General features: G+C 39.5%; 1 protein-coding gene across 1 annotated transcript in view; it reads right to left on the bottom strand.

The window, feature by feature from the left end:
• PRKX (protein kinase cAMP-dependent X-linked catalytic subunit) overlaps positions 1 to 15,889 on the bottom strand; it is a 120,446-nt gene that overhangs the window by 41,539 nt on the left and 63,018 nt on the right. Inside the window, exon 3 of the mRNA XM_073354212.1 lies at positions 8,077 to 8,340. Within this exon, the coding sequence (XP_073210313.1) occupies positions 8,077 to 8,340 (264 nt within the window). The remainder of the gene's footprint in view (positions 1 to 8,076; positions 8,341 to 15,889) is intronic.

Below are 15,889 nucleotides of genomic sequence, written 5' to 3' on the forward strand. Positions count from 1 at the left end.
CACCCCAAACCCTGCCTCAGAGCCTGCACTCGCAGCCAAAACGCTCACCCCCTGACCCTGCAACCCTCTGCCCCAGCTCTGAGCCCCCTCCTGCATCTCAACCCCCTAATCCCCAACCCTACCCCAGAGCCAGCACCCCCAGCCAGAGCACTCAACACCCCACACACACCGCAACCCTCTGCCCCAGCCCTGAGCCCCCACCCACACTCCAAAGCCCTCAGCCCCACCCCCGCCACACATCACCTCCCTATTGGTGCACATAGCAAAATTAATTCTGCACACGGATATAAAAAGTTAGAGGGAACATTGATTGCAGCTGTATTTTCATAACAATGTGCATCTAGTCTTGTTCTTAAAACTTTAAGCTATCAGAAAAGGCTTTGCCCAGCTTGTCTAAGCAAAATGTATTCAACTAGAACTAGGGCCGACAAGTGATTAAAAAAAAATCACAATTAAACACACTATTAATAGAATACCATTTATTTAAATATTTTTGGATGTTTTCTACATTTTCAAATATATTGATTTCAATTATAACAGAATACGAAGCGTACAGGGCTCACTTGATATTTATTTATTACAAATATTTGCACTGTTAAAAACAAAAGAAATAGTATTTTTCAATTCATCTAACACAAGTACTGTAGTGCAACCTCGATCATGAAAGTTGAACTTACAAATATAGAATTATGTACCAAAAACAACTGCATTCAAAAATAAAACAATGTAAAACTTTAGAGCCTACAGGTCCATTCAGTCCTATTTCTTGTTAAGCCAATCGCTCAGACAAATAAGTTTGTTTACATTTGCGGGAGATAATGCTGCCTGCTTCTTGTTCACGTCACCTAAAAGTAAGAACTGGTTTTCGCATGGCACTGTTGTAGCCAGCGATGCAAGATATTTACATGCCAGATGCGCTAAACATTTGTATGTCCCTTCATGCTTCAACCACCATTCCAGAGGACATATGTCCATGCTGCTGATGGGTTCTGCTGTATAACAATCCAAAGCAGTGCAGATCAACGCATGTTCATTTTCATCATCTGAGTCAGATGTCACCAGCAAAAGGTTGATTTTCTTTTTTGGTGGTTCGGGTTCTGTAGTTTTCGCATAAGAGAGTGTTGCTCTTTTAATACTTCTGAAACCATGCTCGACACCTCATCCCTCAGATTTTGGAAGGCACTTCAGATTCTTAAACCTTGGGTCAAGTGCTATTGCTATCTTTAGAAATCTCACATTGGTAAAAATGTAAAACCCTTCTTTACATTTTGTCAAATATGCAGCGAAAGTGTTCTTAAAATGAACAATATGTGCTGAGTCATCATCTGAGACTGCTGTAACATGAAATATGTGGCAGAATGCGCTTGAGAGAGAGCCAGAGACATACAATTCTCCTCCATTCTCCCCTAAGTTAGTCACAAATTTAATTAACACATTATTTCTTTAATGAGCATCATCAGCATGGAAAAGTGTACTCTGGAATGGTGGCCGAAGCATGAAGGGGCATACAAATGTTTAGCATATCTGGCACGTAAATACCATGCAATGCCGGCTACAAAAGTCCCATGTGAATGCCTGTTCTAACTTTCTGGTGCCATTATAAATGAGAAGTGGGCAGTATTATCTTCTGTAAATGTAAATAAACTTGTTTGTTTTAGCGATTGACTGTATACGTAGGAGGACTGAATGGACTTGTAGGCCCTAAGGTTTTGTATTGTTTTGTTTTGAGTGCAGTTATTTAACAAAAAAATCTGCATTTGTAAGTTGCACTTTCACAATAAAGAGATTGTACTAGAGTACGTTTATGAGGTGAATTGAAAAATACTATTTCTTTTGTTTTTTACAGTGCAAATATTTGTAATAAAAATAATAAAGTGAGCAGTGTACACTTATTCTGTGTTGTAATTGAAATGAATATATTTGAAAATGTAGAAAAACATCCAAAAATATTTAATACATTTCAATTGGTATTCTATTGTTTAATAGTGCGATTAAAACTGCAATAAATTGACAGCCCTAACTATAACTAAACAAGTCAAAATATTAGATAATTAAGATTGTAGGGTTTTATGCTGGCTCCCATCACCGTAGTATCCGAATGTGTTTACTGAAAGTCAGCAGAGGAATAGCCAAGTCCTCAGTGGATGTCAAGGTTTACTTGGGTGGGGCTGTATAGGAGGAAGGGGTTTGGTTTATTTTATTTTTGGGGGGGAGGGAGGGTCGGGTGCCTAGGTGGGGTATCTATATTGTTAGTATCATTCTTGCAACAACGTAAAGGATTTTTCAAACCCTTCAAAAAGAATTTAATAGTGTTTCCTGAAGATGGTCAGACACTGGATTTACCGAATGTCCTTTGGAAGTTCATTCCATACCCAGATTCCCTCAGCTGACAATGCTTTATCCCCAGCTCTTATATACTTTGCCCTGTAAGACACTCATTTCTACAGTGAGAGAGCAAGAGCACTCATTTCTACAGTGAGAGAGCAAGAGCACTTTACAGATAGGTAGAATAGTAGTCCCTAACTCAATGAATTTAGAATTCAGTTAATTTCATGATGAAGTCAATGGGAATCTATCCATTGATTTAAATGGAAGTTTGATTGGGTCCTTTAGAGGATTGGGGTCCTGAGTTATAACTGTTCTGCACAGGCAAATCATGTCCATGTAGAATTTCATTGGTCTGTATTTGTAGCAGGATCAAGGTATGTGCAAACAATAATGATTGAGATATATTAAACATATCCTTCACCTCAACTCAGGCAGATACATTATTCTTATTGTGGTGCTTCCATCAACTGAGAAACAAACTGCTAATTGTAATCTACAAAATAATAACTTAATTTTGCACAGAAGTATTGTGTGGGTGTCTCCAAAAACATCTTAGTAGTATTAATATTATTTTCACCGGTTTCAAACAGTATTGGAAATTAAAGTTGTTACAAAAGTTCTGCTCAAATAAATCACATTCTATGGGCCAGTTGTGGCTTGGGATTAAACATCTATTGTGCTGGAGCAAGAATACTCCAAAAACTTTAATGATGCTGACTTCACCACACTAACTGAAGTACCTTGACTTCCCTGAACGCTTTCCTCACCTTTAACTTAGGTTAAAACAGTAGAAGGAAACAAATAGCTAAATTATCTAAAATTTCTACCATGTAAAACATTTCCCTACACCTTGAAATGTTGTGATGGCTTGCTCCAAAGCCATTTCTTAAAATCTTGAGTGAAACCCTGCATTGGATGGAGTATTAGCAGTCTTTTCCAAAACTTAAGCTCATTTTCTCCATGTTTTCAGGGAAGGCATCTGAGGGAGAGCAGTACAGAAAGGAGTGAGACAGCAAGAGAAATAGGAAAATGGTGTATAGAAGTAATAGCTTAAAATAGGTGTTGTGTCCACTAAAAACCACACATGAATGAAATTAAAACCAATATGGGACTTTTATATGCTCATTCTCTTCTTCAGGCTATTGCTGATGCTTCTGTATCTTCCTCTCTTTTCTCCTTTTATCTCTTCCCATTTTCCCACTCTTGCTTTTGAGGTAATTGGAATATATGTTCCTAATCACATGCCTGTTGATATCTAGACACTTAATCTCAAAAGTACGTTTAGTCCTGGGTGAGAGAACAAGAGCGAAAAAAAGATAATCAGGAAGTGAAGTGAGGACACACTACTTTGGAGGAAGCCACCCACATGAAGCGGAAAATTGGAAGAAAACAGTGAGTGATAGAGAAGGAAGAAAAGAGGACAAGTAAACATAAAAGAAGCAGAAAAGAGATAGCTCCTTGTTTTCTAAGGACGGTTGGAGAAAAGAAGCAGGAGAGAATAGAAAACTAAAGAAAAATCTTACCTGTCAGAAACCACCACCTTATCATTCACAGACTGAAAAATTGCTATTTTAGGGAGAAAGCGTAATATGGAGCTGCCTCGCTCCATGGAAAGCTCAGGTAGACCCGAGAAGCTATGCGTACAGGAAGGACAGTGCAGATTGCGCAATCACGGAGACTGGCACAATTTGCTCCCTTACACGTTGTGACCTGACAATCAGTGAGAGGATTTGGGAGGGTTTAACCTGGCCCATGTCTTCTTGTTATTTCCTGGGATGACATTCTCCACCCTTTTCGGCTTACCAAAGCAGCAGACCTTGTGCTCATTTGAATACAGAAACTGCAACTGTTTAAACCAAGGCACGGTGGGGAACTCTGTGTGGGCTCATTTATCTTCTGTATGCTGCACATGGGCTTGTTACGACCTGGCCTGTGGCAGCCAACTCATTCGGCCAAAGGTAGGAATGACGGGGAAAAAAAAAAAATGAAGTAACCCACAAACTAAAGGGAACAGAAGAGTGAGAAATCGTCACATTTCATGTTAAAATGATACCCTCCTGAACCATTAATCTTAATTACTCCTTTTTTAGAATACTTTGACAGCAATTTACTTCAGGCATTTAAGAGGAAATATCAATAAACTGACATTTTTGCCATTTTTGAAAGGGAATAATCTTTACATGCAAACATTATGAAGTGTGAACCAGTGATACACAAGCTTGTCATGTTTTATAAGGCATTCTAATCCTTAGAAAGATGTCAATGTAAGTAATAGAATAATCTAAAGGCCAGGGTACAAGCACTAGGAATGGTATAATTCTGTTTAATTCCTTTTTGAGGGAGGAGAGAAACACCACAGATAATCTTGAGGTACTTCTGCTTTGATGTATAACCTGGCCTGGGCAGTTTCTTTGTAGCAGCTGTGTTAGTTTTCAGAGTTTTGAATTGTTGTATTTATATTTTTGTACAGCTCCTACCTTAGGGTAAGTGCTCTATAAATTTAAATTATAGCAGCTATGTAGCCACTACGTCTCTGCAATTGTATTAGGAAAGCTCTCCCTTTTTATAGATGCACAATAATACATAATACATTATATAGCTATAAAGCCACTACTTCTCTGCAATCAACTGTGTTACGATAGCTCTGGTTTTATAGATGCACACTAATATATAGCAGTGGTGGGCAAACATTTTGGCCGGAGGGCCGTATCTGGGTAGGGAAATTTCATGCAGGGCCATGAATGTAGGGCTGCGGTTGGGGTGCGGCAGGAGGCTCAGGTCAGGGGGTTGGGGTGCAGGAAGGGTGCAGTGGGGGCTCACAGCAGGGAGTTGGGGTCCGGGAGGGGTGCGGCAGGGGCTCAGGACAGCGGGCTGGGGTGCAAGAGGGAGTGCGGTGTGCGAGAAGGGGCTCAGGGCAGGGGGCTGGGGTGTGGGAAGAGGCTCAGCGCAGGGGTACAGGAGGAGAGGTGTGGGGTGTGGCAGGGGGCTCAAGGCATGGGGTTGGGGTGCGGAGTGCAGGAGGGATTGGGGTGCAGGCTCTGGCCTGGCGCCGCTTACCTTGAATGGCTCTGGGGTGGCTGTGGCGCGCAGCGGGGCTAAGGCAGGCTCCCTGCCTGCCCTGGCCCCTTGCTGCTCCTGGAAGCTGCCGGCACCATGTCCCTGCAGCCCCGGTGGGTGGGGGGGCAGAGGGCTCCACGTGCTGCCCATGCCTGCAGGTACCTCTCCCGAAGCTCCCATTGGCCGCAGTTCCCCATTCCCGGCCAATGGGAGCTGCAGGGGGCGGTTCCTGCAGGCGAGGGCAGTGCACAGAGCCTTCTCTCTCCCCCCCCCACCCCCCAGGGCTGCGGTGCCAGCCACTTCCAGGAGCAGCGCAGGGCTGGTAATCCCACAGGCTGTATCCAAAGCCCTGTCGGGCCAGATCCAGCCCATGGGCCATAGTTTGCCCACCCCGATATATAGTAAAAGAAATTGTAGTCATTTTAAGTTCACAATAATACGAAGGGAGAATAATATTTAACCACCAGAAGGAGATTACAACTAGCAGCATGGGTATGATAAATTACTATTTGTGGCTGGTAAATACCATCCCCCATTGCTGAAGAGCGTACTTTTTATTACTCTCCTTATCTCTTTTACAGTTGGAGTAGCTATAAATTACACACCACTCTACCATACTCAAGTCCAACCTAATGCAAGGTGCCAGACTATAATCTTATCAACTACTTTTCTGAAATAGGACAGAAAATGTAAACAGTATACAAAATACAGGAGAGGTATTACAGTATAATATTACAGAATATATTTAAATTAACCCACTTTCCCTTTGTTCTGGATTTTAAATTGCTAAAATCAATGTATATTGTTCAGTCACACTGTTGATGCTGAGTTATATCCATTATACTTAACCACCCCAAACACCAAATTTAGATCAGTCACTAAGTGGCAGTATCTACATTTATAAACAAAATCATGGGAATTAGTGCCAAATACAATAGTGCCAAATAATTTACTACATGCAATAAAGGTTTGTTTCTGGTTAGTTAACAGAATTCAGTGAATTGAAGTTTTATGAGTTTCTGAAATAAGAATCGCCACCGGGTTATAATCACTTGTGTAAATCAGGTACTGTCTCCATAATGTCTATTAAGACAGTCATTAAAGATCTTCCATTCAAAACAATGTTTAAGTTAAATTTATTCAGGCAGGAAAGGAGCAATCATTTCTATATTATTAATGTAAAACAAATCCAGACAATCCAGTGAAATGTGGTGCTCAGAAATTAAAATTAACCTCACTTTATCACAAACCTGACCTCCAATGTTTAAGAACCTTTACTATTTCAGGACAACCTCAACACATGAGATTCATTCATTTTTTACAAATAAGAGCTACTAGATTTCATATATGCCCAGCTTTAACTGAATTAAGACAGAATCAAACACATATTTGATCTTTAGCCTCAATGTGTTTTAGGTGTTCACAAGAGTTGGAAGAATCTTTTATAAATAACAAAACACCAGTCAACTGAGGTTATGCCCAACCAGCATCATCTTTAGTCAGCACACGATTGGAAAGATGCAAGCAAAAGTTTGTTTCCCAAGTGACCTTGCTGTTTTGATTCAGCCTGCCATGTCCTGTTTTTGTCACTTTAAAGGTATATGTTAGGGTAGCTGCAGCTGAGCCACTTCCATTTGGGTCCCCTTTGTAAAATCCCCACATATGCTAAAGTAGAAGAAAAGTGATCATAGAGATCAGCATAATCTCTCATCAAGTTTGTGTAATATTGTTAGCATTAGTATATGATCCAGTCTAGTTTTTAGCATCCAAATCAAATGGGGTTTCCCTTACCCTGCAGGCCAACAGAGTCCTCATTGTCATGGATTTCTCTCTAATATTCAGTTTAAGTTGTTCCTTCTTAAATTCATCCTCACATGGCTAACAACCACCTCCCCTTTCCTCCCAAATAACACCTAAATATATTCTTTTACACTGTGCCCATTACCATCTTTCCAAGGTTTATGGATAGACCAAGAGATACAAGATACACTATTCAGACTTCACCCTTACATGATCAGCAAACAAATACCCCTTTCTACCAGAGAAAGGCAATAGATGTGTTTCACGAAACATATACAGCAGCATATCTACAGGGGAGATGGTATGGGCCATAAGATTTTTCAATGAAACTGTCATTATGCCTTCAGTCTAAGCTTTTTCGTAATTGTATTTCAATAATACAATATGCTAATGAATTACCAAATTTTCTTTAATCCAAACTGAAATGCACTCTGACCCCTCTACTTTCAAAAAGTCTCTCAAAATGTAACAGTAACAAGAAAATAAATTATAATGCATTCCAAAGTTAAACAACTTTTACTTCTAAATCTGAACGGTTAATATCACATTTTAACAATGATGTTCATATATTAAGGTTTGCTCATTTCACATGAGTCACTTGGCATTTTGCAGTGCAAGTACTGAAATATCAAGTGCACAAAAACATCCATAATGTTTTGTAGAAAACTATTCCTTAGCCACAGTGGAGCTACTTGCTATAAATATTGCTGAATACTATCTACTGTACAGTAGTTTGTTTCAGTATTACTTTCCTCCTGGTAGTAAGGGTGTAATGTGGTTCTCTTAAATGTCAACAACGCTAAGAGTGAATGCAAAACTGAGCACTGAAAGTAAACATTACTTCTCACCCGAACTTGTTTTACTTTTTAAGTGTGATTTTAAAAATCTTACCTATCCACCAGCTTTTTAGCAAATCCAAAATCTGTAAGCTTGATATGCCCTTCTTTATCTAATAATATATTTTCAGGTTTTAAGTCTCTGTAAACGATTTCTTTGGAGTGCAAATATTCTATTGCACAAATAATCTCTGCAGAGTAAAACAGTCCTGTGCTGTTGTTGAAACGCCCCATGTTGCGCAGATAACTAAAAAGTTCTCCTCCAGGTACATATTCCATTAACATGTATAAAAAGCGTTCATCATGGTAGGTCCAAAATCTGTAACAAAAAAGTCTTTATTAAATATTGAGCCAATAAATCATTTGTAAAACAAATAAAATATTCTGTAAGATGGTGTTGTTCCATAGTCTCAAGGAAGGAAGCGTTCTAAAATAATGCATAGTTAACTTGTGGATTTCATTGCACAAGATATCTCCAAGACCAAGAGCTCAGTAGGATTTTTAGGTGCATTTGACTGGTATATGGATAAGATTTCCCAGAGTTAAATCAGGTAGGGGAGAGACACCCACCCCTGCCTTAGACAAGATATAAACTTTCACTCTTCAGGGCACAAGCCAACAACTAACTGGCCAAGCTTAGAAATAAAGCTTCACTTTGTAGGTAGGTTTTCCCCATAATTGTCTGTAATAGGGGTTCTTGTGCATTCCTCTGAAGCATCTGATACTGGCCACTATTACAGATTCAGCGAGCCACTGTTCTTTATCTTTATCAGGACAATTCCTGTGTTCCTATTTTGTATTCAACATAGTGCAGTCCAAATGAAAAATAAACAGTGATCTAAATTTGGAAAACTGCTTATGACGAAGTGTCTAAATGAAGAAAAATACACTATAGTCAAACCATTTTTTTCATTATTTAAGTCATGTCTTAATAGAAGTTTCATATCTCATCATCTTGCACTTCTATAGTGTCTTCCATTCAAGGTTCTCAAAAGGATATTTCACAAACTGGAATGTGAGCTTGTAAAGGATTATCGTCCTAATTTTAACTTTAGGGAAAGTTGGGAAGAGAAGTTTAGTGTCTTGCCAGAAGTTTGTGCCATAGCCAGAAACAGAACTCACATCTTTTGACACCCAGTCCTATGACTTAACCATAAGACCATCCTGACTTGCACAACAAAATTATGATGTGGATGTTGGTAGCTGCTGCACCAATGACAAAGGGACTAGCTTTAACGAGACCCTCAGTCTTGACTAGGGCCTCTAAGCACTACTATAAAGAAACATCTGCTCCCAAATATTAATCTGACAATAAATACACCCATCCTACCGATACTCTTTCCTCTTTCAATTGAGAAATACTGCTTTTTCAGTAGTACTACTACACCCAGCAGTCAAAAACAAGCTATGCAACATGAGGAAATACATTCCAGCTCATTTAAGTCAGAAGGAAGAGAGAGGTTGATCAAAACATGCTGGTACTATTAAGTACAAGTCAACAACTAATAATAAAGGCCGAGAGACAGAGAGTTTGTGTACATTTGTGTGTGTCACACATACATAAGCATGCTTAGCACAATGGGGCCACAATCCTCAATCATGGGCTCATGGCATTAGACTAAAGGTAGTAATAATTAATAAAATAGCAAGTATAAATTAGAAATACTGTCTCACAAAAAGTTTTGTACTGAACACAAGATCATTATCTAGCATATCCTAGAAAGTGAAGATACATTTGTTTCCACCCATAGTGAGCAGACCAAATACCATACTGGTATCCAACCTGTGGGCCTAAAGAGCAAATGTGTTAAGAAGAAAGTTTGTATTGGAGTATCAACTGAACATGTGTTCCGAGAGACATCCTGCAATTTCTAAATGGAATCATTCCCTTACTGCTTCTGCTGCATCAATACCACCCTACCCCCTGCCCACTGCATTGTAGGGAAAGGGGGAGAAAAGCAGAGTTGGATGGAAAATGGAGATCCCTACCCACAAAAAAATTCAGAGACAGCTCCGCCTCTTAGCCTCCACACCCTAGCTCCGGGGCCAGAGAGGCAGAGAGCTTGGGCACTCAGCCTCCCTGGCTTTAAAACTGGGGAGGGGTGGGGGGAGAAGGAGGAGGGTGCACAAGAAGTGGAGGGCTAAGAGGCAGAACCAGGGTGCACCACCACATCAGCCCTCCAAGAAAAAGAGCTTTTGTCAAATTCACAGGCAGAAAGTAAAATTGACAAATGCCTTCTAGACAGGCAGCAAAGAAGCCCTCATTTCATTATTCCCTATGGGAAAAAAACATTTCAGTTATGTGAAAAGGGTATTCTCCTGTCATAAATATTCTAATTTTTTAACTCTAAAAAAATAGCTTTTGCTGCTCCATTACATCTGCTTTTCAGACAGGCTACGGGAGCCCCAGGAAGAGTAGGATAGTAGCTCATCTAGTTCTTCCTAAGTCTGTGGGAGACTTGAGCAAAGTAAGGCTTCATTCCCTGACACAGGAACCTGAGAAAGCCTAGCAGAAGGAAAAATTGAGACAATGAGAACTAAACCAGTACAGCTCCCAGTTCTCAGTCCCAGCACAGGTTAGCCTGGGTGAACAGGGCACAGAACTCTGGGCCATGCTTGATGATGTTAATGTCTTTTTCTAACAAGGATGTGAAGGGCTGCCATTGACATCTTTTCTCCCAAACAAAGTAAATCCTAATGCCATTGTTCTACCAATAAAAATCCCTGATAAACCCTTTCCACACCCAGTCAAAGAAGAACTGTGCTATGGAACATTGTGAATAAGTCAAACATGTATAGTCCGGAGTTGAGAGATGCATTTTAAACAGGGCTGTTAATTATTTGCTCTTAACTCACTTGATTAACTCAAAAATATTTAATCACACGGTTTAATAAATTTCAATTGATATTCTATTGTTTAATATTTTGGATGCTTTTCTACAATTTCAAATACATCAATTTCAATTACAAGACAGAATACAATGTGTACAGTGATCACTTCATATTATTTGATTACAAAGATTTGCACTGAAAAAACGATAAACAAAAGAAATAGTATTTTTTAATTCACCTCATACAAGTACCGTAATGCAATCTCTTTCTCATGAAAGAACAACTTACAAATGTAGGGGTTTTTTGGTTACATAACTGCACTCAAAAACAAAACATAAAACTTTGTAGCCTATAAGTCCACTCAGTCCTACTTCTTTTCTTGTTCAGACAATTGCTTAGAGAAACAAGTTTGTTTACATTTACAGGAAACAATGCAGCCCACTTCTTAATTACGTCACCTGAAAGTGAGAACAGGCGTTCACATGGCACTGTTGTTGCTGGCGGTGCAAGATATTTACGTGCCAGATGTGCTAAAAAGTCATATGACTCTTCATGCTTCAGCCATCGTTCCAGAAGACATGCTTCCATGCTGATCATTATACCAATAAAATAAAAACCAGCAGGATCTTATTAAAGGGGAAAAGGCAAAATACCACATTTATTGTGAATACAGAAAGAATCATAGTAAGCAGTTATAGCTATAATATTCCATTCAATTTCATATTTATTCACACATTCATTCATACACACACAGGTTCTGCAAAGTTGTTATCATAGTTACCAGCCTTTAGAGTTGTTCAGGCTAAGCCACTGGCCAGGTGGCCTGGACATGAGGAGGGAGCAGTGTCCTGTCAGATGCTCATCTGATGCTCCTGGAAGTTGGTTTGCAGAATCAGACCCAAAAGTTCTCACTTTCTAGAGTCCATTTTTATAGGAATTTCTTCCTATGCCAGTCTATGGGAATTGCTTCATCATGGTGTTGCTGAATCAATCAGCAGACAGCACATTCCTGATGGCTCCGTGCTGCCAGATGTTATCTTCTTCTTTGGTTCTCCCATCCTTGAGGCTGTTGGGTGGATTCTAGTCTGCCCTCCAGAGGTCCTCTGGTTATTTCCACTTGACGTCTTCTTCAGCCGATGGACACTGGATTCTTAGGCTGGCACCTCCCTGATCATTCAGTTATTATCCACACCAAGCATCCATCCACATACATCCTCTATCTCTATTTTAATTACAATTGTTAACAAAGTGAGATGAATACAACAAAAGGGCAGGGAGTCTCTGGGTGCTGTTTCTGTTATTACAGAGTATTGCTTTGAGTCTCTCTCTGTGTGAGTAGTAGTTGTTACAAAGAATTGCTTTGAGAACAGACTCTGACTTAGAATGTACTAACACAATTAGCAGCTTGCAAGTTTCACACACAGAGGGAAGAGAAACAGTACCAAAAACCAAGAGACCTCTTAATTAGTAATACCCTAGAATTTAAACTATGGGGAATTAAACTCATTTGTGATTTTAATACAGAATTACTTTAATATGATTCAACATGATGACACCAGTTCAAAAAAATAATGTGTTAATTAAATTTGTGACAACTCCTCGGGGAAGAATTGCATGTCCCCTGCTCTATTTTACCTGCATTCTGCCATATATTTCATGTTATAGCAGTCTCGGATGATGACCCAGCACATGTTGTTAGTTTTAACAACACTTTCACTGCAAATTTGACAAAATGCAAAGAAGGTACCAATGTGAAATTTCTAAAGATAGCAACAGCACTCAACCCAAGATTTAAGAATCTGAAGTGCCTTCCAAAATCTGAGAGGGATGAGGTGTGGAGCATGCTTTCAGAAGTCTTAAAAGAGCAACATTCTGATGTGGAAGCTACAGAACCCGAACCACCAAAAAAGAAAATCACCCTTCTGCTAGTGGCATCTGACTCAGATGATGAAAATGAACATGCCTCGGATCTCACTGCTTTTGATAGTTATCGAGCAGAACCCGTCATCTGCATGGATGCATGTTCTCCGGAATGCTGGTTGAAGCATCAAGGGATATATGAATCATTAGAGCATCTGGCATGTAAATATCTTGCGATGCCGGCTACAACAGTGCCATGCAAATGCCTGTTCTGACTTTCAGGTGACATTATAAACAAGAATCAGGAAGCATTATCTTCTGCAAATGTAAACAAACTTATTTCTCTTAGCGATTGGCTGAACAAGAAGTAGGATTGATTGGACTTGTAGGCTCTAAAGATTTATATTGCTTTATTTTTATTGCAGGTTTTTTGTACATAATTCTACATTTATAAGTTCAACTTTCATGATAAAGTGATTGCATTACAGAATTGTATTAGGGGAATTGAAAAATACTATTTCTTTTGTTTTTTTACAGTGAAAATATTTGTAATCAAAAATATAAAGTGAGCACCATACACTTTGTATTCTGTGTTGTAACTGAAATCGGTATATATGAATATGTAGAAAACATCCACAAATATTTAAATAAATGGTATTTATTTTTTTTAACAGTGTGATTAATCGCACAATTAATTTTTTTAATCACTTGACAGCCCTAATTTTAAGAAATTAAGCAAAACAGCAGCCATATAGACAAGAGTAGCAGCTCAGCAGTAGGAAATCGTCAAACCAGACAACTCATCTTTAAAGAAATTACTGGTGATGTGAGGCAAAATGTGGCCAAAAATGGAAGACCGGGATGATCTGAATGTGAACACCAGTTTGTTTTTTGTAGGCATCTCTTAAATAATTTAGCAAAAATTAAAATAAGTGCTAACAACTAATCCATAAACTAGTGAGGCTGGGAGTGTTCTTTATTAGTTCTTAAACTAAGGTGCCACTGACTATGAAAAAACAGTACATACTGTAAGACTTAAAGAAGTTTATTTTCACTTAAAAGTTATTTTTTCTTTAAACGAATGCAGCATCAATAACTTAATTGGCTTACAAAAGTTGAGGCCAAGACAACATGCACTATTTTAATATGAAGTTAGCTCTTGGATCTTATTGTGGTTACTGAACCAACTTAAAGACGCCTATTCTGCATTCTTATAACCAAGCAACTAGTTGATATTAATGGGACGATCAAACATAGGGCTCAATTTTATTCCTAATAATTATTTTTCTGAAAGCCATAAATACATAAAGTTACAGTCAAATTCACTTAGCACACATTCTTGTTTCTATAAGATTAATTTTTATCTTAATATGCCCGCTGAAGGTAGCATACAAGACTACACTGTCTGGCTGTTGCAACAGTATAAAACAAGCATTTCCTAAACAAATGTCATATTTGAGCATGTAAATGGAGACTCAGAAGCACAAATTGTTAATTGTGCACTCAAGTACCTATCCAGGTGAAATTTTAGACACACTCTACAAGTTGAATTCAGGTACAAGAAGGAACAACAAAAGTAGATGTGGTATTCTTTTTCATTCAACACACCTCTTTCATCCATCAAGTAAACATCTTGCAAGTGCACAAGCGCGCGCACACACACACACACACACACACACACACACACACACCCTCCATTTTTCTCTCCATAATTAAATTGGCTATTAAAAATTATTTTGCTTCTGAGAATGATTATTCAAGAAGCATATTTAAATGTATATCCACACCAAGTTCTAATACATTTCGGATCTGAGAGATGATACAGCCAGTCGTCACTGTACAGTATTTATTTTGTGTAAATAACCAATATTCAGATCCCATTCCACCATATTACCAATGTGAGGGCTGTAAGTTTTACCTGTTTTTTAAAGAGAGAGAAGATCAAATTCTGCTCTCTCCCTATGGTTAAACACATTTGCTCACATTCATTCCCTAGTACAGTGGTTCCCAAACTTGTTTCGCCACTTGTGCAGGGAAAGGCCCTGGCGGGCCGGGCCAGTTTGTTTATCTGCTGCGCCCACAGGTTCAGCCGATCGCAGCTCCCAGTGGCCGTGGTTCACTCCTCCAGGCCAATGGGGGCTGCTGGAAGTGGTGCGGGTCGATGGACGTACTGGCCACCACTTCCAGCAGCCCCCATTGGCCTGGAGCAGCGAACCGCTGCCACTAGGAGCTGCGATTGGCCGAACCTGCGGACACAGCAGGTAAACAAACCGGCCCAGCCCGCCAAGGGCTTTCCCTACACAAGCGGCGGAACAAGTTTGGGAACCACTGCCCTAGTACAAGGGTTGGTGTATTCTCTCTCCAAACTACCATGGGATATTCCTACTAACTTTATATATTGCAGGAACATTCAGCGATCCCAATCAAGATTAGGTCCCTTATGTTCTAGACACTGTGCAAACATATACTACTGCTGGGGGAATTCTGTGCCAAAAAATTAAGAATTCTTCACACAGTATTTTAAAATTCTGCAAAATTCAGCATACTTTGTCAAAACAACAATATAATCATGCCTGGGGCTGACAGCAGGAGTCCCAGTGACCATGCTAGGCATGGGCAGGAGTGCTGGGGGTGGGGGAGAAAAGGGATTACCAAATTCTGTGCGGAAAAATAAAATTCTGCAGGGAACATGAATTCTGCATTGTGCAATGGTGCAGAATTCCAGAAGGAAGAACATACAAGTACCTCCTCACCTCATAGTATACATTTTAAGACAAGTGACATTCAAAGGGGGAGGGGGAAGAGAGAGACAGGGACACATTTTAATGTACAAACTGCTTTTTAAATTATTAAATAAAATGTCCGCTATCCTCATCTGCTCCTCAAACTCTAGTCACCATTAGCATTTCCAGTCTCATTTTAAAACTTTAGCTCCCTCAACCTCTCTAAAAGCAGAAGAGAATAATTTACCTGTTAACAGTAGCACAAGTTTGATTTCACCCCATAGAGACCAGATGCATTAGCTCTGCCACACTTATTTTCCATCTGATGCAAAAAGTCCTGGCATCGCACCATGCTAATGAGCCAGCCGTAACACTTTAATGAATCATTTTTTCCCTGTTTGAAAATTTCTCTAGAGCAAAGAGTATTGGTGTAAAAGCAAGAGAGACTTATTT

Source organism: Lepidochelys kempii, chromosome 1, assembly GCF_965140285.1.
Source record: "Lepidochelys kempii isolate rLepKem1 chromosome 1, rLepKem1.hap1, whole genome shotgun sequence".
Classification (NCBI taxonomy): Eukaryota; Metazoa; Chordata; order Testudines; family Cheloniidae; genus Lepidochelys; species Lepidochelys kempii.